The sequence below is a fragment of the Erinaceus europaeus genome, chromosome 9 (genome assembly GCF_950295315.1).
Source record: "Erinaceus europaeus chromosome 9, mEriEur2.1, whole genome shotgun sequence".
Lineage (NCBI taxonomy): Eukaryota > Metazoa > Chordata > Mammalia > Eulipotyphla > Erinaceidae > Erinaceus > Erinaceus europaeus.
The window spans coordinates 39,589,646-39,613,433 of record NC_080170.1 but is presented as its reverse complement, the minus strand read 5'-3'; the positions used below and the strand labels follow the sequence as shown (position 1 = coordinate 39,613,433).

At 42.0% G+C, this 23,788-nt stretch overlaps 1 protein-coding gene and 1 pseudogene across 1 annotated transcript in view; one reads left to right on the top strand and one right to left on the bottom strand.

Moving 5' to 3' along the window:
* The first annotated feature begins 2,142 nt into the window (after positions 1 to 2,142).
* Positions 2,143 to 6,359, top strand: LOC103120174 (mucosal pentraxin-like; annotated as a pseudogene).
* Positions 6,360 to 9,066: 2,707 nt separating this feature from the next.
* LOC103120221 (olfactory receptor 10J1-like) overlaps positions 9,067 to 23,788 on the bottom strand; it is a 44,212-nt gene continuing 29,490 nt past the window's right edge. Inside the window, exon 4 of the mRNA XM_060197089.1 lies at positions 9,067 to 10,132. Coding sequence (XP_060053072.1) covers positions 9,198 to 10,132 — 935 coding nt within the window. The 3' untranslated portion in view covers positions 9,067 to 9,197. The remainder of the gene's footprint in view (positions 10,133 to 23,788) is intronic.

The following is a 23,788-nucleotide window of genomic DNA, read 5'->3' as shown; positions in this document are numbered from 1 at the left end:
AGGATCCTTAAAAAAAAATACTGTAATTCTCATTGCCCTGTATCTAACTCATTTTCCCCACACAGTTAGCTGTCCTGGTTGTCACCTTTCTGTGACTAAAACCACCACCAGCCCACAGATTCATGAACTAAGTTAGTGTTTACTACTTTGTAAAATCAGTTTTCAGAAGTTTGTTGAACAGAATAATGACATACAATCATGTTTTTTCTTGTGTGCAACTGAGAGTTTCAGCCAATTCTTTTTTGTTCTATTCCTCATAATCCTGGAATACCAGACTGATTCATGCATAAATCGTTTGGGGGCTTATACTATAATTTTTTAGTAAGACTCACAGTGGTTGATGTTAGAGACTTAGCTGTGGGAGAAACATGCATGGTGCATGAGGTCCTGGCTTTTTAAATTATTAGAATGTGTGATGAGTAAAAAATGGAGAAGATGATAAAGCAAATTGCAGAAGGTTTTTATTAGAGATAGAGCAACAAATTCTAAGATAAAATATCTTCATAAGTAGTCAGATTTCTGAATCTTAGATTTAAGTGATTTCAAGGCTAGCTAATTCTCAGGGTGATTCCTTCTGAGAGGGGTTTCATTTGACCATATTTGCAGACCTCTCTGAACTCTTGATTTCCTAAGCAATGTCCTAACTGCTGTTGAACAGAATCTTCTGAACCCAACATCCAGGGATACTTTATAGAGAACCTGGCAGTTCCATCATCTAGACAGATAACTAGCTCTGTGCTTTCTCACTGCTATTTTCTTTCTCTCTCTCTTTTTTAAAATTTATCGGGGAATTAATGTTTTACATTTGATAGTAAATACAATAGTTTGCACATGCATAACATTTCCCAATTTTCTATATAACAATACAACTCCCACTAGGTCTGCTGTCATCCTTTTTGGACCTGTATTCTCCCCCTCACCCACCCCAGAGTCTTTTACTTTGGTGCAAGATGCCAATTCCAGTTCAGGTTCTACTTATGATTTCTCTTCTGATCTTGTTTTTCAACTTCTGCCTGAGAGTGAGATCATCTCATATTTAGCCTTCTGTTTCTGACTTACTTCACGTAACATGAATTTTTCAAGGTCCAACCAAGATCGATTGAAAACAGTGCAGTCACCATTTTTTATAGCTGAGTAGTATTCTATTGTGTATATATACCACAACTTGGGTTGCTTCCAGGTTTTGGCTATTAAAAATTGTGCTGCTAAAAACATGTGTACACAGATCCTTTTGCATTGGTGTGTTGGATTCCTTAGGATATATCCCTAGGAGAGGAATTGCAGGATCACAGGGTAGGTCCATTTCTAGCCTTCTGAGAGTTCTCCATACTGTTCTCCACAGAGGTTGGACCTATTTACATTTCCACCAATAGTGCAGGATGGTTCCTTTGACCCCAAAACCTCTCCAGCATTTGCTGCTGTTACCTTTTCTGATGTATGACATTCTCACAGGAGTGAAGTGGTATCTCATTGTTGTCTTTATTTGCATTTCTCTGACAAGCAAAGACTTGGAGTATGTTTTCATGTGTTTCTTGGCCTTTTGGATCTCTTCTGTGATGAATATTCTGTCCATGTCCTCTCTCCATTTTTGGATGAGGTCATTTGTTGTCTTGTGGTTAAGTTTGGCAAGATCTTTATATATTTTGGTTATTAGCCTCAACTCACTGCTATTTTCAAGTCACAATTACTAGAATCAGGGATCATTCTTGTCTACAAGTGAGATGCTGACCTCTAAATATAGAGGACGGGCTCCTTCACTTCCATATGTATGTACATTACAGAGCTAACTTGTATATCCTGTGGCCAGATGTCCCTTAAGGAAGACAGGGGACCCCATCTCCCTTAGAGATATGCAGACGATGGCTCAGTAGGAAAACAAAACAAAAACAAACAAACAAACAAAAAAACTCTCAAAGAGGAAAGAAAGACCCTAGGATGAAGCGATAGGCTGAAAAGTAAACACATGGGCTTGTAATCATATCCTGGATCAGTTAATGTTTACCATTTACAACATGGCCTTCTGTTGCAGAAACAAGTCCCTGCGCCCATCTTGGGCACAAGATGCAATATAAGCAGCCAGCAGTAAATATTTCTCCATCATTCCAATTTCATGCTCCCACTTTCCTGAGACCTAGGAAAACAATGGAAAATCTTCTTCTGGGCATCCTGCTCTTCACCCTGTTATTAGGGGCTGTGGCTCATCCAGGTAGGTGCCAGGCCTTGTGGGAAGCTATTTCCTCCATCTCAGGGGAGCTGGGCTATAGCAACCCTTATTTATGTCACTGCTGCTGTTTGACAGAACTTGAAAGAAGAATAGTGTGTCAGTTGCTATGATACCAAGTATCAATTCAGACTTGCACTTACTATCCCATAGTTTCTGTAGGTCAGGAACCAGGGAGCATTCACACCTCCTGGAAGTCAGGAACTGCTTCCCATAGTCTAGGAGCTACTTCCTTTGGGCCAAGAACCAGGGAGCACTCTTACTTCCTATGTGGGTCAGGACTGGGAGATATAATATTTTCTATAGATCAGGAATGGGGAGTACTCACCCTTCCTATTTGTCGTTTTCGACGGGTTAGGTTGTTTCCGCCAGGCTGGCTTCACGGGCAGGTAACAGACGACCAGGGACTCATAGTTGAGCTGTAGGCAGTATCTCTTTATTCATGCAGGACGCAGCACAATCTAAGCCGAGCTGAGCTAAACTAAAGGTAAAGTACTCTAAAACTCACAATGCTGTCTTTATATATACTTGCCAAGTAGGGTGGAAACAGGGTGTGACATAGAGAGGGTGGAGAGAAAAGTGACTGGTGACAATCAGAGTGTGACAAGGAGAGGATCAGGGTGTGACAAGGAGGGGGGGTGGAGCAAAAACATATCATGAAACAGTGGGGATTGAACCAATGCCCTGGAGGGAGGTACTTGTTAACAGCGGTTATATAAATAGAATGAAGTGGTTATGTAAATAGAATAGTGTTAAGCAGGGGGGATTTAAACCAAATGAAACAGAAGGGGTCTCATGCATACCAACAATTCCCCCTTTCTTTTTAACTAATGGCCATTGCGGGGTGAACAGAAATGTATATTGTACAGGCGTTTTCAGAAGAACTGGCATATGACATGGAAAACAAAATAGGCGAGCAGCAATAACCAGTGTGATGCCAAGTGGAGCTTTTCTTGCCTCAAAGGGCAAGGCCTAGCAGGCGAAAGGGCATTTCTTGCCTCTGGGAACGCTTCATGCCTCTGGGGGCATCTCTTGCCTCAAAGGGCGTTTCCTGCCTCTGTGGGCATCTCTTGCCTCTTGGGGCGCTTCATGCCTCTGTGGGCATAACCTAATAAGGAGGGGGAGCTTTCTGCCTCTGGGACAGAGCCTGCAGGCGAGGGGACATGGTCTATAAAGTTTCAAGGCAATTGGCTGAAGTTAGTCTTTGAGAAACACAGCAGTGTGTACCAGTAAGTCCAATGGAGGTGTCAGTCCAAAGTAGCTGACCACAGAAGAAAATGCCGGAGGATGAAATGCTGCACGTCTGTCTCGATGGGGAATGTTGGCCACCAGAATTTTGCTTTTCTGTAGAGAGTGATCTTTGGAGTCTGTGAATCTGTTTCTTCAGGTCGTGCCAGGTCACCTCATTGGTTTCCGGGGGCGATGTCAGAGAACAGGATCCAAATGGATTTCCAGGAATTCCATTTGAGTAGATGCTTTTTCATGTGAAGACTTTGACAGCTGAAATTCACTTACTTGTCAAACAAAACTTGTAGCAGATTAGAAGTTTACTATAATTGATAACTCCATTATAATTGGAAGTCGTTTCTAGTATGATTTTAAGGTTGTTTAAACAGTTTAAACTCAATAATATGTGGAAAGGTAAACAGAAGAACCACGGTTAAAAGCCTCAAGCATGAGAATAATTAACATAATCATTGCACTATCTGCCCCACCCATAACTCATACAGTTTTCAGGATTAAATGTTTCAGATTCATGTCAAGACGTAAAAGAGAAATCAAAGGAGGGAAAAAACAATTTTTTGGATTGTTTCTGGATGTCTCTAGAAATCATGGCTGAGTCCAGCATTTTTTTTTTAAGTCAATGTCAAACAAAAATTCAGTCATTCAAATCATTCTCTTATGAAACGCAACTTGAACCAGATTATCAAGATCTCACCATGTAGGATTAAGAATCCCCGGAGGGCGACCTAGTCCAAAAAGGTCCTCGAAATTCCATTTAGGGTGTTTCTGACTGTTCCTGCTGGATTGCTTCAGGCACCCATTTTTAAAAGTGTCTTCCCATTGAAGAAAGAATCCAATCAGGAGAGTAGAACTAACCACATGTCTCCATACTTGGGAACTGCCAGGGTACTCGAGAATGTTCTTCAAATTAGAGTAGTCCTTCTCCATGGGAAACATTCGAGAAGAAGTCCAGAAAGTTCCAGGGGAAATCCCCATGCATATCCCAAGGTCTACGATCACGGTCATAAAGAACCAAACTGTGGCCCGGAGCAAAATGTAGTCCTTTTCCTCAGGAAACATGGGAGAGGGAATCCAGAAAGTCCAAGGAGAAATCTCCGTGCATCTCCCAAGCTCTATGATCCCGGTCATAAGAAACCAAAGTTCCCGGTGAGGGAACCGAAGTGTGGCCCAGAGTAAAATGTTCCAGAGACAGAGAAACTGTCTCATAATGAAACAGTAGAGGCTTTGGCAAACCTCTTCGTAAGTAGAAGAGAAGACCATAGTGCATAGGTAGGCAAAGTCTTCACTTATCTGGGAGTTGCGCAGGTCTGGTCCCACGTTGTTGCGCCATATGTCGTTTTCGACGGGTTAGGTTGTTTCCGCCAGGCTGGCTTCACGGGCAGGTAACAGACGACCAGGGACTCATAGTTGAGCTGTAGGCAGTATCTCTTTATTCATGCAGGACGCAGCACAATCTAAGCCGAGCTGAGCTAAACTAAAGGTAAAGTACTCTAAAACTCACAATGCTGTCTTTATATATACTTGCCAAGTAGGGTGGAAACAGGGTGTGACATAGAGAGGGTGGAGAGAAAAGTGACTGGTGACAATCAGAGTGTGACAAGGAGAGGATCAGGGTGTGACAAGGAGGGGGGGTGGAGCAAAAACATATCATGAAACAGTGGGGATTGAACCAATGCCCTGGAGGGAGGTACTTGTTAACAGCGGTTATATAAATAGAATGAAGTGGTTATGTAAATAGAATAGTGTTAAGCAGGGGGGATTTAAACCAAATGAAACAGAAGGGGTCTCATGCATACCAACACCTATTTGGCTCCCCTGTCTGCTCCAGAGATGCAGGAGAAGGGAGGCTGAGAAAGACTATTGGCCAAGGGATTTACACATTGTCCTGCTCAACTTTGTGTTGTGACTGTTGGTGTGGCACAAGCAAGCACAAATCAAGAACAGTCATTCCTAGATCCAACCACAGGTCCTCCCCATGTCTCAGGATGTGATTGTTGGTGGAGGCATGAGAGGAGGGAGTGCTGTGTATGTGATACCTTCACTCAGTGAATGACTGGGTTTTACTTCCTTTGATCGTGGTTAATGCTTCATCCAGAGAAATTCTGTAGGAAAGATGGGAGCCCAGTTGATCCAGGGCACCTGTGATTCCTTGTGCTAAGAAGCAAAACTGTCCCTAAGTTTGCCCTTTCATACCAGGATTTTTTTCCCCATTCCACCCCCCAGTGCTGGCTATTGTTCTAAGTGACAGCCAATTCTGCCAGAGAACTGATGGCACATGTCCCACCCTCTCTCTGCAGACTTGAGGGTGAAGGCACTGATCTTCCCGCAGGAGTCAGCACCATCCATGTGTCTCTGGTCCCCAAGATGAAGAGTCCACTGCAGAACTTCACTCTGTGCATGAAGGCTTTCACCGACCTCACATGCTCCTAAAGTCATTTCTCCTACAGCACCAAGTCCCAAGCCAATGAGCTGTTTATCTTTGTGGAGAAGATGGGAGAGTATAGCCTATATATTGGGAACTATAAAGTCATGTTCAAGGCAGCTCCAGCCCAGTATGACCCAATCCACCTGTGTGCCAGCTGGAAGTCAGCACCAGGCATAGATTAGCTCTGGGTCAATGGGAAGCTCCTGGGCAGAAAGGGCTTGAAGAAGGGTTACTCTGAGAGCAATGAAGCCAAGATTATCCTCGGGCAGGAGCAAGATGCCTTTGATGGAGGATTTGATGTCAAGCAGTTCTTTGTTGGGGAGATATGGGATGTGTCCCTGTAGGAATCACATGCTGCCCCTGAAGGGTATGTGTGCCTCCTGTCTCAGTGACAGTGTCCTCAACTGGCATGCCCTGGTCCACGAAGACTTCAGTTATGTGGTGACTAAGCCCAGTGTGTGGCCTTAGTCAGGTCTCCTTGTTCCCTCCAAAGCCCAAGGTCAATTTTGCCTATAATCATTGCACATTCTTTGAAATAAAATGCATTCACTCCAGCTCTCTCTGATTCTGTTAAAATGGTGTCAAAAACATTTTTAATGCTGGTTGTGGGTAGGCTGTGACATAGTGCAGTAGATAAAGCATTGAACACTCAAGCATGAGGTCCGAAGTTCAGTTCCCAGCAGCACATATACCAGAATGATGTCTAGTTCTCCCCTCTCCCTCTCCCTTTCCCTCTCCTCCTATCTTCTCATTAATAATAAATACAATATAAAAATTAATATAAAAATTAAATAAAGGTTGATGAGGGGAAGAGGGTAAGACAATTCTTTAGCAGGCCTGAGGCTGTGGGTTCAAATCCTGGTTCCACATGGGAGAACCATGAAATACACTGTGACTGCTCAACATATGATGAATATCTCTCTCTCTCTCTCTCTCTCTCTCTCTCTCTCTCTCTGTCTCTCTCTCTCATTAAAAAGAAAAAAGAAAACACTCAGCCTAGAGCCTGGATTCAAGCCCTTGCTCCCCATCTGCAGCAGGGAAGATTCATGAGTAGTGAAGAAAGTTCTGAAAGTATCTTTGTCTCATTCCCTCTCTATTTCTCCTCCCTTCTCAATTTCTCTATGGTGTATCAAATAAAGGAGAGAGAGAGAGAGAGAGAGAGAGAGAGAGAGAGAGAGAGAATGCCTGCCAAAAGCAGTGGACTCATTGTGCAAGCACCAAGACCCAATGATAACCCTGGTGGCAATTTAAAAAAGAAGAAGATGAAGAAGAAATAAAGAAAGGAATAAGGAAAGTAAGAAAGATAGGAAAAGAAAGAAAGAAAGAAAGAAAGAAAGAAAGAAAGGAAGGAAGAACTTAGCCTAGAGAATCATTTATCAGTAGAGCTCTGGGTTCATTCCCTACTGATAAGGAAGAAAGATAGAAGAAGAAGAAGAAGAAGAAGAAGAAGAAGAAGAAGAAGAAGAAGAAGAAGGAGGAGGAGGAGGAGGAGGAGGAGGAGGAGGAGGAGGAGGAGAAGGAGGAGAAGGAGGAGAAGGAGGAGAAGGAGGAGAAGGAGAAGAAGGAGAAGAAGGAGGAGGAGGTTAGGATGAGATAATGGAAAAGGAAAAAAGAGATAGGGGATACTCAAGGCTTTCATGTACATTCTTTATTGTTGCAAATGCTACTTTGGAAAATTGCACTGTCATTTTCCACAACATCAAATGACAGGAACACACCAAGTTCAGCTCAGTTACTGCCTCACAGAGGCCTGTGCAGCAGTGGGGACCTGAGGTATCTGTGTACAAAGAGTCAGCAGTCAACTATATGATATGATTGCAGGAGAGGCTTGCAGGAATGGGGAGTGAGAAGCAAGTCCTCAAAAAGAATCTTGGAGGGGACTTTCTTTGATGCAGAGCTCATGGCTTAGTACGCTTCCAGAGGCATCAGGGGACTAAGAAAAATAAGATGCCCACCAGTGGTCACATTCAGTTAGGTGTTCTCAGGACAACTGCTCCAGGGACACAAAACTCTTGTTCTCCCAGGTAATGCTCTGCCTCCCTCACTCCACACACCTGCAGGCTGCCCTCCTGCCACAGTGCCTTCCAGAAGCTTCACTGCACTTCACTGGGGACCTGTGAACTAGAGTTGGTGAAGAGTGGGTGGTACAGATTAACTTTTATTTTATTTTATTTTATTTGGGTTACACTCTTTGACACATAGGAATAGCCTCTTTTCTTCCCTTGATTGGTGTCTAAGTGATACACCAGGACACCAGTGTCCTTTCATCCTGTCTATCACTCTCCCTCTTTCCCCAGAGTTCTTTGCTTTGAAGCAGTATACCACACTCCTCAGTTCTTGAACTAGAAGATACCTGACAAGTTCTGTCTTTTTCATTTCCAGATCCACACAAATACCCCACATAAATCAATAAAATCTCTCTCCATAGAAAGCAGTATCAATAAGAATCAGTAAACACCCAGGCAAACATTGAATCTCTGAGTTTAGAAGAGTTCCCAGCTATTCACAGAATGAGCCCAGCAGGCAGGTAAAGAGGAGAAGTATGGACACAGTATTTGCATGTCCCGTGGACAAGATGAAAGTCACCTGCTGACTTTCAGATTGAGACAGACAGAGAAAGTGGAGAGGAAGCTTGATAAATTTAATTTCTGAAAAGGTTCTCAGATCACTCTACATGTGTGAACAAACAACCCAGCAAACTCCTTGTCCCCAGAAGATGCATAGCTGCCTGCAGAGAAATTCAGTGACTGGATGCGACAGCTCACTTAAGAACACGTGCAGAGACAAGAAACAAGTTGCATATAAGGCTCAACAGAAGTTGAAAAATATGTCATGAGACTACAGGAGGGTGAGAATGTTTGCAGCTGATAATATTTCTGAAATGTCACAGCTGGCTACTCTTGTCACCGTCTGGAGGGGAAGCTAAGGGTAGTAGGGATGATGACTTTGATTGTGTCCCCAGCACAACCAGGTCTCTCTGAATTTTCAGAGCTCAGTTCTTTCTGACATTTAGGTTGATCTTCCCACCCCTCCCCACTCACCTCTCTGCCAATGGTAAACTGATAACAATCAGATATTCTCTTTTCTCAGCCTTCTACCTACAAGCAGTACCTACTCAACCAGTGGTGACCTTTGAGATCTTTGGGAGGTTAGAAAAGAATACCAGTAAAAATAATTCAAGTCAGGGGGATGACTGAGTCTTTAACGCAACATCACCACCAAGTTTTGCAACTCCCTCTGGGTAGAAAATGAAATACCTCAAGATAACCAAATGCACAGAGGATAAGAGTCAAACCACCCCCACACCTAAACAAGACATTTCTTGCCCATGGCACGGTTTAGGGCATTCTGGACCTCTTTGTTCCTGAGACTGTACACCATGGGGTTGAGCAGGGGTGTGATGACGGTGTAGGTCACCGAGATCAGCTGGTCTTCATCCCTGCTGTTCTCTGACTTGGGCTTCAGGTAGGCGATAGAGGCGCAGCCATAGTGGATGATGACCACTGTCAGATGGGAGGCACAGGTGGCAAAGGCCTTTTTCCTGCCCTCGGCTGAGGCAATCCTGAGGATGGAGGAGATGATGAGGACATAGGAGATGAAGACCAGGCCCATGGGCACAAGGATGACCAGTGAACTAATGACAAAATTGATTATGTCATGCACAGTGGTGTCAGCACAAGACAACTTCATCACTGGGAGGATGTCACAGAAGTAATGGGCCACCTCTGTGCCACAGAAGGGCAGCCTGAACACAGAGGAGATCTGGATGATGGCCACCAGCAGCCCGATACTGAGGGCGCCCCCCACCAGCTGGGCACACACATTCTTGTTCATAATGAGTGAGTAGCGCAAGGGGTTGCAGATGGCCACGTAGCGGTCATAGCCCATGGCTGTGAGCAGGAAGCAGTTGTTTATGGCCAACGTGATGAAGAAAAACATCTGTGTGGCACAGGCACCCAGGGAAATGGTCTTGCTTAGGCCCACCAGGCTGCACAGCATGCGAGGGACAATGACAAGGGTGTACACGGTCTCTGAAGCTGACAGAACACTGAGGAAGAAGTACATGGGCGTGTGGAGGTGGCGGTCCAGACTGATGATGGTAACAATGATGACATTGCCTGCCAGGGTTAACAAGTACAGTGCAAGGAAGACCACAAAGAGGGTGAGCTGGTGCTCCTGGAACCTGGAGAAGCCCAAGAAAACAAACTCAGTCACCACTGTGAAGTTCTCTTTCTTCATTGAAAAAATTCCAGCCCTAAAAAATGGAGAGATAGTGGTGGATCTGACTCTTACAGAGGTGTACTGGGTCTTGGAGACTGTCAGGGTTATGGGCCACTGTTCACCTATTGGGAAAAGATTTAAAACATCGAGTCAGGAAACCATTCCACATGTGGAGAGCCATGCTGAAGGTAGAATGAGTGGCTATGAGAAAGGCCAAAGCAAGGACCTTGTACAACTTTGGAGAAGGTTCTCTGGTGGGTCAGAGGACAACTGTAGAGAAACACAAAGGGTAAAGAAATGGGAAATTGAACTCATCAAATCAACTTTTGAAGAATTTCCTGACAGATTATGGTTTCTGAGTTCTGTATTCCTGAAAGCAATTTGTCAACCTCTTCTACTTTAAGTGCTCACTTCCAATATTTCTTAAATTTCTTCCTTTCCTAATATCCAGACCAAACAGTGTTTCCTTTCTCATTTCCACTCCTCTACATCTATTAGAAAGCCTTTCCACACATCACTGGATAGTTTCACACTGAAACAATGCCCATCCCCCCATCCCCAGGAGTGTTGTCAGAAGCCACGTTCCTCTTTCAGCAGTACCCCAGCCTCCTCTTCTCAGAGGTCTTATTGGAACTCCATTCAGCCCTTGAACATCTGACTGCTGGTTCCCCATGACTGGTTCTCATTGACTCTAGGTCTACCTCCCACTGCTGTTTTGATGTGAACTTCACCATCACCTGTTTCAGTAATGATGGGCCTCTGTTTCCTAAGCCTGTCAGAATTACAAACTGACATTTTGGGCAGGCTAGTATCTTCATCCATGTCTATTCCTTATTGTGGAGTTATTGGGCATCAGATAGATTTCATTTTTAAAAGAGTTAAATAAGGGGGCTAGGTGGTAGCGCACCAGGTTAAGAACATATAGTGTAAAGCACAAGGAGCAGTGCAAGGATCCTAGTTTGCAGTCCTGGTTCCCCACCTGCAGGGGGGAGGGGTCACATCACAAGCGGTGAAGCAGGTCTGAAGGTGTCTATCATTTTCTCTCTATATATATATATTTTCTCCTCCATTCTCAATTTCTCTCTGTTCTATCCAATAAAAATGGAAAAAATGGCTATCAGGAGCAATGAATTCATAGTGCAAGAAATGAGCCCCAGCAATAACCCTGGAGGAAATAAATAAATAAGTTAAATAATAATGAGCCCCAGCAATAACCCTGGATGAAATAAATAAACAAATGAGTTAAATAATAGTGATAGTAATAATAGTAATAATAACAATAACTGGTCCCTTGTGGCATTTTTTCATTTGCAGAGTCATAGTCTTTAACAGCATTCTTTAATAATCTCATATATTAGGTAATAATTATCCAAATTAATTTTTTTCCAGATTTAACCAAAATCAATGTCCTGGACCCAGTTATTTCATTCTAAAGTCAATGTGGTTGATCCTTCACCATAGCTAGCCAAGAAATACTATAATGCAGCACAGTTGAGAAAGAGGATACCTTGATTTGGTTTTTACTGAAAAGCATTATTCTATTTTCCTCACACTGGGAGTGAGATTACATGAGAAAAAAATGGAAAATGTTAGGAAAACTAAAAAATTTTTAGGATATTTATGTAGATCTATGGAAAAAATATTAGTGTACTCATTACAAAACATGTCTACTCTTCTTGACTTAAGCTACTTCCAATTATTTTATGGAAATAATCTGGGATATGCCTCAGGGTTTATGTGTGAAAGAAATTTTGTGGTATTAATAATGAAGACTAAAAACTAAGTAAAGGTTTAAAACAATGTTGAAATGCATTATAGCATATCTATTTGGTGGAATGATGCCACTAAATGTCTTAAAAAATGCTGATATGGAAATAGGTGATAGATGGGTCCAGAAGTACCACAGCTTTGCAAAAAGTGAAAATGAAGAACTTGACAAAGGTAGGGAAGATATCCATGACACACTTGCTATTCAAAAAAAAATAAAAAGGAAGTATTCCTTTTTTTTTTTTCTTAGACCTCATCAGTCCTGGGATGAGTTTGTTCTTTCAGTGTTACCATGGGAAAGTCATATGCTTGGAGGTTGAAAGTCCTTCAAACAAAACTGAATCGTAAGACCTCAGACTGAGCAGGCATCTTTAAAAACACATTTCATATGCTGAGGAGCTAGCCAAGTACATTAGAGCACAGAACTTGAATAACTGAGGCCCAGGTTCTATTCCTGGCACAGCATAGGCCAGAGCTGAACTATGGAAATAAGCTTTGTTTTTCTCTCAAAAAATTAATTAATCTATAAAGCAAAAAACACAGAATTTCTTTAAAAATACAGAATTTCTTTAAAAAGGATTCCCCAAATCTGTTTCAGTGCTTCCAATAATTATAAATTTTATTATCTTTCAAGTTAACTTTCCCTCTTTTGATACTTTTTTTTAGATTTTGCTGTTGTTGTCACATCAGTAATTCAAGTCTACGTTTTCTGAGAGAGACAATGCAGCATCTTAATTTTCCCCAAAACCTGGCTACATGACAACTCAGGCATCTTCTCAGGAGTGCTGCCTCTCTGGCCGCTCAAATTAATTTTTATGAGTGTGTGTGAATGACATACACACACACACACACACACACACACACACACACACACACTGAGAGACTGAAACCAGAACACCAGGATGCCAGGGACTGAAGCCAGGGCCTTATGCATACAAGGAATTCACTCTATCCATTGAGCCACCTCCAGACATACCTTTCTTTTTTAAAAGATATTAAATTTATTTAAAAATAAAATTTGACTTTTTAACTTATAAAATGCTTGAGGGGGGAGAAACAGCACCTGTAAAGAAGAGCAGAAGGGCAAAAATAGCAAAATTAATTTTTACTTCTCTTTTCTGCATTCTCTGGTCTAGAGATAAACATAATTTATGTTTTTGGTGGTTTTTTGTTTGTTTTATTTGATTTTGCTTTGTTCCAATGTTACTTATATAAAGAAAATTTCTATTTATACTTAGACATATTACCATTTCATTTTCATCCTACACAAATGGAATCAGATTGAAAGTAACAATTCATAGCTAGCCTTTTTCACTCACTGTTTTATTATTATTATTACTATTATTATTATTACCATAAAGGTTAATGCTGGGGCATGACAAGTTCATTACTCCTAGTGGACATTTTTTCCTTTTTATTTTATATGATAAAAATTGAGAGGGGACTAGGAGAGGAGGCAGAGAGAGAGAAAGAGAGAGAGAGAAAGAGAAAGAAAGAGAGAGAGAAAGAGAAAGAGAGAGAGAAAGAGAGAGAGAGAGAGAGAGAGGACTGTAGTACTACTTCACTGCTTGTGAAGCTTCCCTTACTGAAGGTGGGGCTGAGGGCTTGAACCTGGTCCTTGCACATGGTAACATGTGTAGTCAACTCAGTGTGCCACTGCCCAGGTCCCTTTCATTGACTATTAAACCGCATTCCACCCTTACCAGCACACATCTCACTCTTACATTTCTTCATGAGCTCAGTTATCCATTTGTAGACCCACACAGATACACCCCGACCAAGTCTATTTCTGAACTGCCTAAACTCTTAGAAAACCAAAAAAAAAAAAAATTTTTTTTTAATTGATTCAATATCTGTCTCCCTGCACCTTGCCTCCCCTCCCTGGGCTACCCTAGATTCTGTTTCCTTTCACCCCTGATAGCAGTCTTAATATTGGAAGACCTTTATCAGTTTCTGAAAAATGTCATGTCCTTGAATCCTCTAGTACAGCAAGTGACTATGAAGAAATATGCTACTAAAGCAAATACAAATCAATAAACCCAATACTGAAAACCAAAGAGGTTTTGGGCAACACAGAAGGTATTCTGTGTCCATGCCTTCAGCCAATGGTCACTCACTCTGTCTGACCTTGGCAGTGGGAACGGGGAGGGGCTTTCTCAGTGGTGATATCTCACAGCCTCCAGAAGCAGGGGAGAATGTTCTGTGTTCCAGAGGCTTGAAAGAGGAAGCAGGAGTGACAGGGAAGGGAGCTGTGCATGAGTATCACAGACAATCTCAGATGGCTGCTGTCTGCTGCCACAATGGCTTAGGAATTGGCCAAGGGAAAAGTGCAGCCTCTTAAACCCCACTTTCAGGAGCCCTGGGTATTAATTTTCTCCCCAACAGGAGAAAATCCCTTGCCCCATTTCTCCTGGGACTGTGCCTCTGAAAGTCACTGGAGCCACAGAGAACAAGAGGAGAACTCTCAGAGCTGATCTCTGGGGTGTCATTAGGAACCTGGGAGCAAACAGACACTTCCCTTTGTTTGCTGAGTGTTGGGGTTATTGAAGTTTCAGGTACTTGTCACCATGGACAGTTTCAGACATAAGAAATGCTAATCAAAGAAAGACCCAAAATCTAAGTTTTTTTACCATCAGGGACTGATCAGGTCTAAGAAAAAAAAAAAAAAAAAGATTTCTCTAGAGCAAAATAAAAAAAAAAAAAAACTTTTCTTAGGGTAGGAAGGTATTTTTGGCTAGACCCAAAACTGAGGGAACAGGAGTGTTATCATAGTGTTCTCCTTGGTCACATGGTTCCTCAGAAGGAGAACTCCATATTGTTATCCTCCTCAGGACTCTTCATGCTCATCTGGTCATAGGTCACAGATCAGGGCTGCAACTGATATAAGAACTAGCAGAGAACCACGGGGGCTCCTCTGTTCCCTCCTCAATGCTTTCTCCCTGAGCACATATCCCAATCTCTCCACCAGGGAGGTCTCTCTTCTCAGTTTTGAGGAGGGTGAAAGACACCATCAGGTCCATCTCTGTTTCCAAAGTCTTGCTGGAGAAAGATATTTGGGGCTGTGCCTCTCTAGCCCAGAACATTAGTAATAGCTTAGCACAGCTCTCACCCTCAAGGTGTACGGGGACACAGGAAGGTAAGTTATAGCTCTTCCCTGTTCCAGGGGGTGACCAGAAAGATCTTCAACCCAGGCCAAGAGCTTTCCTTCCAAAATAACCCCACTGTACTTTCTGAATTTAAAAGATGAAAGCAGGGAGAGGACATGAACAGAAAAATCAAATAAGAGATCCAAAAAGGCCAACAAGGCATATGAAAAAAATATTCCAAGTCACTGATTGCCAGAGAAATGCAGATAAAGACAAGGAGACACCACTTTATTCCTGTGAGAATACCATACATCAGAAAGGATAGTAATAACAAATGCTGGAGAGATTATGGGGACAAAGAAATCCTCTTACACTGCTGGTGGGGTTTTAAATTGGTCCAAATCCTGTGGGAAGCAGTCTGGAGAACCATAAGAAGGCTAGAAATAGACCTCCTCTCTGATCTGGAAATTCCTCTCCTGGGGATATATCCTAAGAAATCAAAAATACTCATCTAAGAAAGATCTGTGTATACCTATGTTTATAGCAGCATAATTTATAATCATCAAAACCTGAAAGTAACCTATGTGTCCAACAACAGATGAGTGGCTAAGAAAGTTGATATATATAATGGAATACTACTCAGCTATCAAGAACGGTGAATTCACCTTATTCATATCATTTTGGATGGAGCATAAAGGAATCATGTTAAGTGAGATAAGCCAGAAAGAGAAAAATGAATGTGGGATGATCTCATTCATGGGTAGAAGTTGAGAAATAATAACAGAAAGGGTAAATACAAAGCAAAACTTGGACTAGGTTTGGTGTACTGTACTAAAGTCAAAAATGTAAGTGGGGTGGGTGGGAGGGCTTTCAGGTCCTGGTTCATGATGGTGAAGGAGGAGCTATGTGAGAGGTGAGAGTTTTTTGCAAAAAACTAAGAAACTTTACACATGTATCCACTACTGTACATTGTAAACCACTATCCCCTCCAATTTTTTTTTTAAAAAAAGGTAGCTCATGTTCATTATGGAAAGCACATCAAAGGAAAAAAAGAAGAACACAAGAATTGCTTTTATACTCCAACTTGGAAAGATGAATAGTGACATTTTGAGGGCCTGTTTCCTAATCTTTTTCAGTGCATCTGTATGGATGCATCTGTTTACCTGAACACATGTGTATTTGTGGCAAAAGTGGGATGACATAATTTTTATAGCCCTTTCTCTGCATTAGTGATAGGAGAACTTCTCTTCCCATAGAAACTTCTTTGTATTTGAATTGGTACTTTTTTCCCCTCTTACAATTGTGCAGTAAGCCTTTCCCATTTTGACTGATATTTTTCTCCATCATCATTTTGTATGTTCTGTTGGGAAATGAACCCAAAGCTTCATACTTGCATGGCACTGCTGAGTGGCCACCCCAGCCCAAGTTTCTATTTATTTTTGAGAAAGGTAAAAAGGGTAGAAAGAGGCCTTTGGAGAATAAGGACAGACACCATAGCACTATTTCACCATCCATAGAGCTCACCCCAAATTCTCCCTCCCCCCAACCATGCCACCCTTATATTTACCAATGATGCTGGGGCTTGAAACCAGGGCTTCACACACAACAGGAAAATCTCAAAAAGATATTAAGAGATACTGAAAACAACAGAGACATATGGAATGAATTCAAAAGAAATAATATACACATTTTAGGCATACCAGAGAAAGAAAGAGAGGGAGGGGAAGAAAGCATTCTACAAGACATAATAGATGAGAACTTCCATTGTCTAGACAACATAAAAGACATAAAAGTTCAAGAAGCCCAGAGTGTCCTAAACAGAATTAACCCAGATTTAAAGACACCAAGACACACCCTATTTAGAATGGAAAGGAATAAGGATAAAGAAGGGATCCTGAAGGCTGCAAGAGAAAAACAGTCACCTACAGAGAAAAATCCATAAGATTAGCAGCAAACTTCTCCACAAAAACATTACAGGCCAGAAGAGAATGGCAAGATATCTATTGAGTGCTCAATGAGAAAGACTTTCAACCAAGATTACTGTATCCTGCTAGACTGTCAATCAGACTACATGGAGGCATCAAAACCTTCTCAGACAAGCAACAGTTGAAAGAATCAACTGTCACCAAGCCTCCCCTGAAATAAATTCTGAAAGGTCTCCTATAAACAGTCAGACCATCATAAATATGCCATATATCAGAACACTCTACAAATCTACAGGAATGGTGTTAAAATAACTTCAGTCTTTGATATCAATAAGTGTCAATGGCCTGAATTCACCTATGAAAAGGCACAGGGTAGGAAGATGGGTCAGAAAACACAACCCAACCATATGTTGTCTGTAGGAATCCCACCTAACTCAACAAGACAAACACAGATTCAAAGTGAAAGGATGGAAAACTACCATACAATCCAATGGCCCACAAAAAAGGGGCAAGAACAGCTGTGTTCATATCTGACATGATAGACCTTAAAATCAATAAAATTTAAAAATATAAGGGTGCACATTACTTAGTGCTCAGAGGATCAATCAATCATAGGACTTAATGATTATCAACATCTATGCACCCAAGGAGAGGCCATCTAAATACATCAAACATCTGCTGAAAGAGCTACATCAGTATATTAACAGCAACACAATAATAGTAGGGGATTTAAACACCCTACTCTCTGAACTTGACAGATCATCCAGGTAGAAAATCAACAAAGAAACAAAGAAGCTAAATGAAGAGGTAGATGAACTAGAACTATTGGACATTTTCAGAGTAAAAATGTTGATTTCACCATTTTCAGCCCATCTTGGATGGAGCTTGAAGAAATCAAGTTAAGTGAAGTAAGTCAAAAACAGGGGCCGTGTGGTGGTGCACCTGGTTGAGTGCACATGTTACAGTGTGCAAAGACCTGGGTTCAAGCCCCTGGCCCCCACAGCAGGAGAAAAAGCTTCACATGTGGTGAAGCAGGGTTACAGATATCTCTCTGTCTTTCTCCCTCTTTATCACCCCCTTCTCTCAATTGCTGGCTGTCTCTATCCAAATAAATAAATAAATAAATAAATAAATATAATTTTGGTGGTGGGAATGGTGTTTATGTACACTCCTAGCAAAATGTAGACATATAAATCAGTAGTTGATTAATATGAGAGGGGGAAAATCAATTGTATTTCTCAAAGTTTTTCAAAACACAAACTGAATCTTTTTAATATATAGGCTGTGTATTTGATATGCGGACTCTCTCAAAAGCCTAGACCAAGTAGATTAGAAGCATCCAATAGCACAGCTATATACAAGATACTGGATACTGTACAGCAAACCCTAACAAAAGGACTTTTCAAAGTAACCCAAGTATCAAATAATGTGATGATAACATTAACTATCGATTGTCTTTTTGAACCCTAAGACAGCAGGAACCTCACATCTCCACTATAGAGCCCCTACTTCCCCCAGTCCTGGAACCCTTGGATAGGGCCCACTTTCCCGTATGCCTCTCCCAATCCATACCAAATACTATTGCATCCACCGATCACAATCTAACCAACGCAACGATTGCCACCTCAACATGCTTCACCTCAGACTGTGTCCAGAAACTTCACGAGTGGAATGACAACCCTTCAGCTTCATTACTTGGGTGAGACCTTTCCTTTTATAGTACACTCTAATTTATCTCAGGTGGTTCACTTTCTAACAAAGTCCCAAAACCTAGATATACACCAGTTTCTGTGAGAGAGAGCTTATGTTCACACGTGTCCATAAACTACTGCAAAATATATACCTGAAAGCAGAAGTACACTAGAGTTTGCAGTGAGTACCTCCCTAACACTTCCTCTCCACTATTCCAAGCTTTGGGTCCATGATTGCTCAACAATTTGTTTGGTTTCGTATGTTATCTCTCTTTTCAATCACCAGGTTCTAGATGCCACCAGGATGCTGGCCAGGCTTCCCTGGATTGAAGACCCCACCAATGTGTCCTGGAGCTCAGCTTCCCCAGAGACACACCTTACTAGGGAAAGAGATAGGCAGACTGGGAGTATGGACCGACCAGTCAACGCCCATGTTCAGCGGGGAAGCAATTACAGAAGCCAGACCTTCTACCTTCTGCAACCCTCAATGACCCTGGGTCCATGCTCCCAGAGGGATAGAGAATGGGAAAGCTAGCAGGGGAGGGGGTGGGTTATGGAGATTGGGTGGTGGGAATTGTGTGGAGTTGTATCCCTCCTACCTTATGGTTTTGTTAATTAATCCTTTCTTAAATTAAAAAAAAAGTCAGAAATGGGTGAATATAGGATGATCTCATCACAGGCAGAAGTTGAAAAACAAGATCAGAAGAGAAAACCCTAAGCAGAACTTTGACTGGAGTTGGTGTATTGCACCAAAGTAAAAGACTCTGGGGTGTGTGTGGGGGAGAATACAGATCCAAAAAGGATGACAGAGGACCTAGTGGAAGATGTACTGTTATATGGAAAACTGAGAAATGTTATGCATGTACAAACTATTGTATTTTCTGGTGAATGTAAAATATTAATTCCCTAATAAAGAAATTTTAAAAAAGACTCTGGGGTGGGTGGATGTGGGGGGGTGAGTTCAGGTCCTCAAAAAGGATGACAGAGGACCTAGTGGAGGTTGTATTGTTGTGTGGAAAAATGAGAAATGTTATGCATGTACAAACTATTGTATTTACTGTTGACTGTTGAAAATATTCATCCCCCAATAAAGAAATAAAAAAGAAATGTTTGCATTCACATTCTAGTTTTTTAATTAAGTTCAAATGAGCACTTTGTATGCTTAGATTTCATTTTTATTTTTTTAACATTTTTTCACTGATGGTTTAATAATAGTTTGCAAGATTATAAGATTACAGAGAAAAAGATCAGGTGGTGATGTACCTACTAGAGCACACATATCACTTTGCTCAGGGACTTAGGCTCAAGGCTCCAGCCTCCACTTGTAAGAGGTGAAGCAGAGTTGCAGGTGTCTCTTTTTCTCCCTTTCTGTCTCTCCCTTCCCTCTCAATTTCTCCCTGTCTCTATTCAATAAATAAATTAACTAAATATTATAGGGGATTAGTTCCACACTGTACCCAAGACCAAAGTTCTCAGACTCTCTTCCCTTAGCACCCCCCCAACTCATTGACAATCACCTTAGTTCTCACAAAGACTTATAGACAGTTAGATTGTTAAATGATCTTTTAATCCAGTGTAGGCCCTCTCAGCAGTTGCACTGTTGATATTTGGGGCCTGATATCTTCTCTGTTGGTAGGTGAGTATGGGAAGTCACCCCCTATGTTACAAGATGTTTAGCAGTAGTCTCCCTGTATGCTAACAAGAGGCCAGTAACATCTCTTCCCCTTCTCCACCACACAGAAGAAAACCACCATCTACCAAACCTCCCCTGGAGGCAAAAACTGCCCTCCTTTGAGTTTGACTGGTCTAGATCATATCACCCCCTAACCCATGCTTTCTCCTCATCTCATTTTTAGATAGCTCTTCACTTACTATACCATTTAATTTGTTCTTCTAGCACCTGTATTTTCTGTAGATGGGAAGTGTATTCCGAAGGCTTCATAAGACTCATATTCGGTGTATTCACTTACACTCTGTGTCGTCAGAGTTCAGGGCACCAGTATGCCAGGATAGCTTCGTGGGTGGGAGACAGAGACCAGGGACACATGGCTGAGTGGAGAAGCAGTATTTTTTTATTCATTAGCAAATGGTTCAAAAAACTAATCTAAACTAATCACAACCCAAATCTGTCTTACATCCTTCTCCGGTGGAAGCATCAAGAATCAAGGAAGTACATAGGATAGGGGGCAGGGAGAATGAAGAAGTGCGAAACTAGCAAGGGCTAAACCAAATCTCCTGGAGGCAGGGGGAGTTAGACCAAACCAATGTAACAGAATGACCATGTAAATAGACCACAACATCAAGCAAGGGATCCCAGAAGCAGAACTAGAAGCATACCAATAATTCCCCCTTTTCTTTTTAACTAATTGACCATAGTATCAGGAGTGTGGGGTGAACAGAAACCTATATCGTACAGGCATTTTCAAAAAAGAAACTGACACAAACATGGAGGAACAAGTAAGCGAGCAACAAGAAACAGTGTGATGCCAAGGGAAGACCTGAGGGGGGCATTTCTTGCCTCTGTGGGCAAGGCTTTATCAAGCTAAAGGACATTTTCTTGCCTCTGTGGGCTTCTCTTGCCTCGACGGGTGTTTCCTAACTTTGTGGGCATTATCTAGCATGCAGGGAGGGTATGGCTGATAGAGTCCCAAGGCAGCTGGCTGCAGTCAGTCTTTGAGAAACCCAGCAGCATAAAGGGAAGCTATGGTAGTGTTGTGTACCAGTAAGTCCTATAGAAGTGCCAGTTAAAAGCAGATGTCCACTGAAGAATTGCCAGGGGGTGAATTGTTGCATGAGGAAGGTCAGCTGCTGGAATTCTGCTTTTCTGTAGAGAACTTGACAGCTGCAATTCACTTACTTATGAAACAAAACTTGTAGCAGATTAGAAGTTTACCACAATGGATAACTCGATGATTATAATTGGTTCAAGTATTTTTATAAACTTGGAAGGTCTTTTTTGTTTCATTTTAAGGCTCCTAACCAATTTAAGCACAATAAAATGTGGTAAGGCAAAGAACCACTGCTAGAGCCTAAGGCATAAGAATCATTAGTATAACCATTGTGCAATCCACTGTTTCTAATTGAGAAGGTATTTGAGAGCTTCACATATCAACAATATCTTTTTTTTTTACCCTTTGTTACACCCATACAAGATGGAGACACACCCTAGGTGTGTGCAGGTTTTTTAGACCAACTTAGTTAAAATATATTGATTTTTAACTAATTTTTACCTCAGACTTTAAATGTAAGTTAATTTTACCTTTATGAGAATTATGTTGAAAACCTTTTTCATTTAACTTTGCTAAGAATGTAGCCTTAAAGTTACATTTCTAACCTTAAAGTTAATGTTTAAACACACACATAACATGGTCTTCAATACACAAGGAGAAAAACTTTTGTTACGAAGACATGTCATTTTAAACATGAATCCAGATCTGCACTGTCTTAGTTGTTCAGGGGGTGCGCCATCTGGAGGTGGAGCTCCACTTCCAGGAATTGTAGGTTGCCATCACTGCATGGATCTCTGCATATTCTAGCTCCTCTGCCTTCAGAGCCAAGATGGGGCTCTCAGCCAGAGGGCCCAGTCCCGGCAGGGAGCCCACTTCGGGTGGTCCAGGATCTGCCCAGACTTCATAGCAGGAGGGCTGGCGGGCTGGCTGTGCAGAAGTCACGGGCCGAGGTGCCCTGGGGCGAGGGCCAGGATGGGCTGCAGCACTGCCCACCATGCCCGCCGCCCTGCTCCCAGCTCCAGAGGCTGCGGCAGCCATGCATCTCAGAGCCCCGCCCCGAGCCCCGGGGCAGCGAGCTGGCTCCTGAGGGTGGGTGGCGGGCAGAAACCAGAGTGTGGCCCAGAACAAAATGTTCCAGAAACAGAGAAACAGTCTCATGAAGAAAGGGCAGAGGCCTTTGGAAACTTCTTCACAAATAGAAAAGCAGCCCATAGTTGATAGGTAGCCAAACGTCTTCACTTATCTGGGGGATGGGCAGGTCAGGTACCACGTTGTGGCGCCATATGTTGTCAGAGTTCAGGGCACCAGTATGCCAGGCTAGCTTCGCGGGTGGGAGACAGAGACCACGGACACACAGCTGAGTGGAGAAGCAGTATTTCTTTATTCACTAGCGAACGGTTCAAAAAACTAATCTAAACTAATCACAACCCAAATCTGTCTTACATCCTTCTCCTCTGGTGGCAGTGTCAGGAATCAAGGAAGTACGTAGGATAGGGGGTGGGGAGAAGGAAGAAGTGCAAAACTAGCAAGAGCTAAACCAAATCTCCCAGAGGCAGGGGAAGTGAGACCAAACCAATGTAACAGAATGACCATTTAAATAGACCACAACATCAAGCAATGTAAGAGAAGGGATCCCAGAAGCAGAACTAGAAGCATACCAACAACTCTGGAGTTCCTTAATGTTCTAGTTAGGATTGGAGGGCACATAGAGCAGGGGTCCCGGTAGACTAGATCCTCCATCCTGCCAAAGTTTGCAATCAGCTTTACCACTTGGGGTTTGTGCAATCATGTTCAATGATGTTCATGCAAAGGATTCTCCAAAGGATTCTTTTTTCATAATATATCCCTGTCGATAAGTGGTGCATGGCTGTGTACTAACTGTATTAGTCTATGTGTACTAAGAACTATATCATGCCATACTGAACAGCTAAGATTTGCATTAACTGACTAGACTGTCAGTTACAAAATAAAAATAGCACTCAGTGCATTTGAATTTGGAGTAAACAGCAAATTTTCAAAGTAAGTGTATTCCAAATTGTGCTTGGGACAAAATAAAAGTGATTCATTGCTAGTCTGAGACTTTAATAACTCAGAATCCTGTATTTTATCTGGCAACCCCAATCAAGAGGACATGCTGTCTAGTTGCTTTGCTCTAAACAATAGAAGTGGGTGAGTGTCACAGATGGCACATTAAGCAGATGCCTTCAGTGATTTACCCTTTCCTCTTTTGGAGACTTTTGTCTAAATCAGTACTTTATTAGGAATTGAAAAAAAAAGCAGAACTTTGCTAGCTATGGCATTTCTCTTTTTTCCTTTTTTAAAAATATTTATTTATTTATTTACTTTTTTTACCCTTGTTGCTCTATTGTTATAGTTATTATTGATGTCATTGTTGTTGGATAGGACAGAGAGAAATGGAGAGAGGAGGGGAAGACAGAGAGGGGAAGAGAAAGATAGACACCTGCATACCTGCCTGCT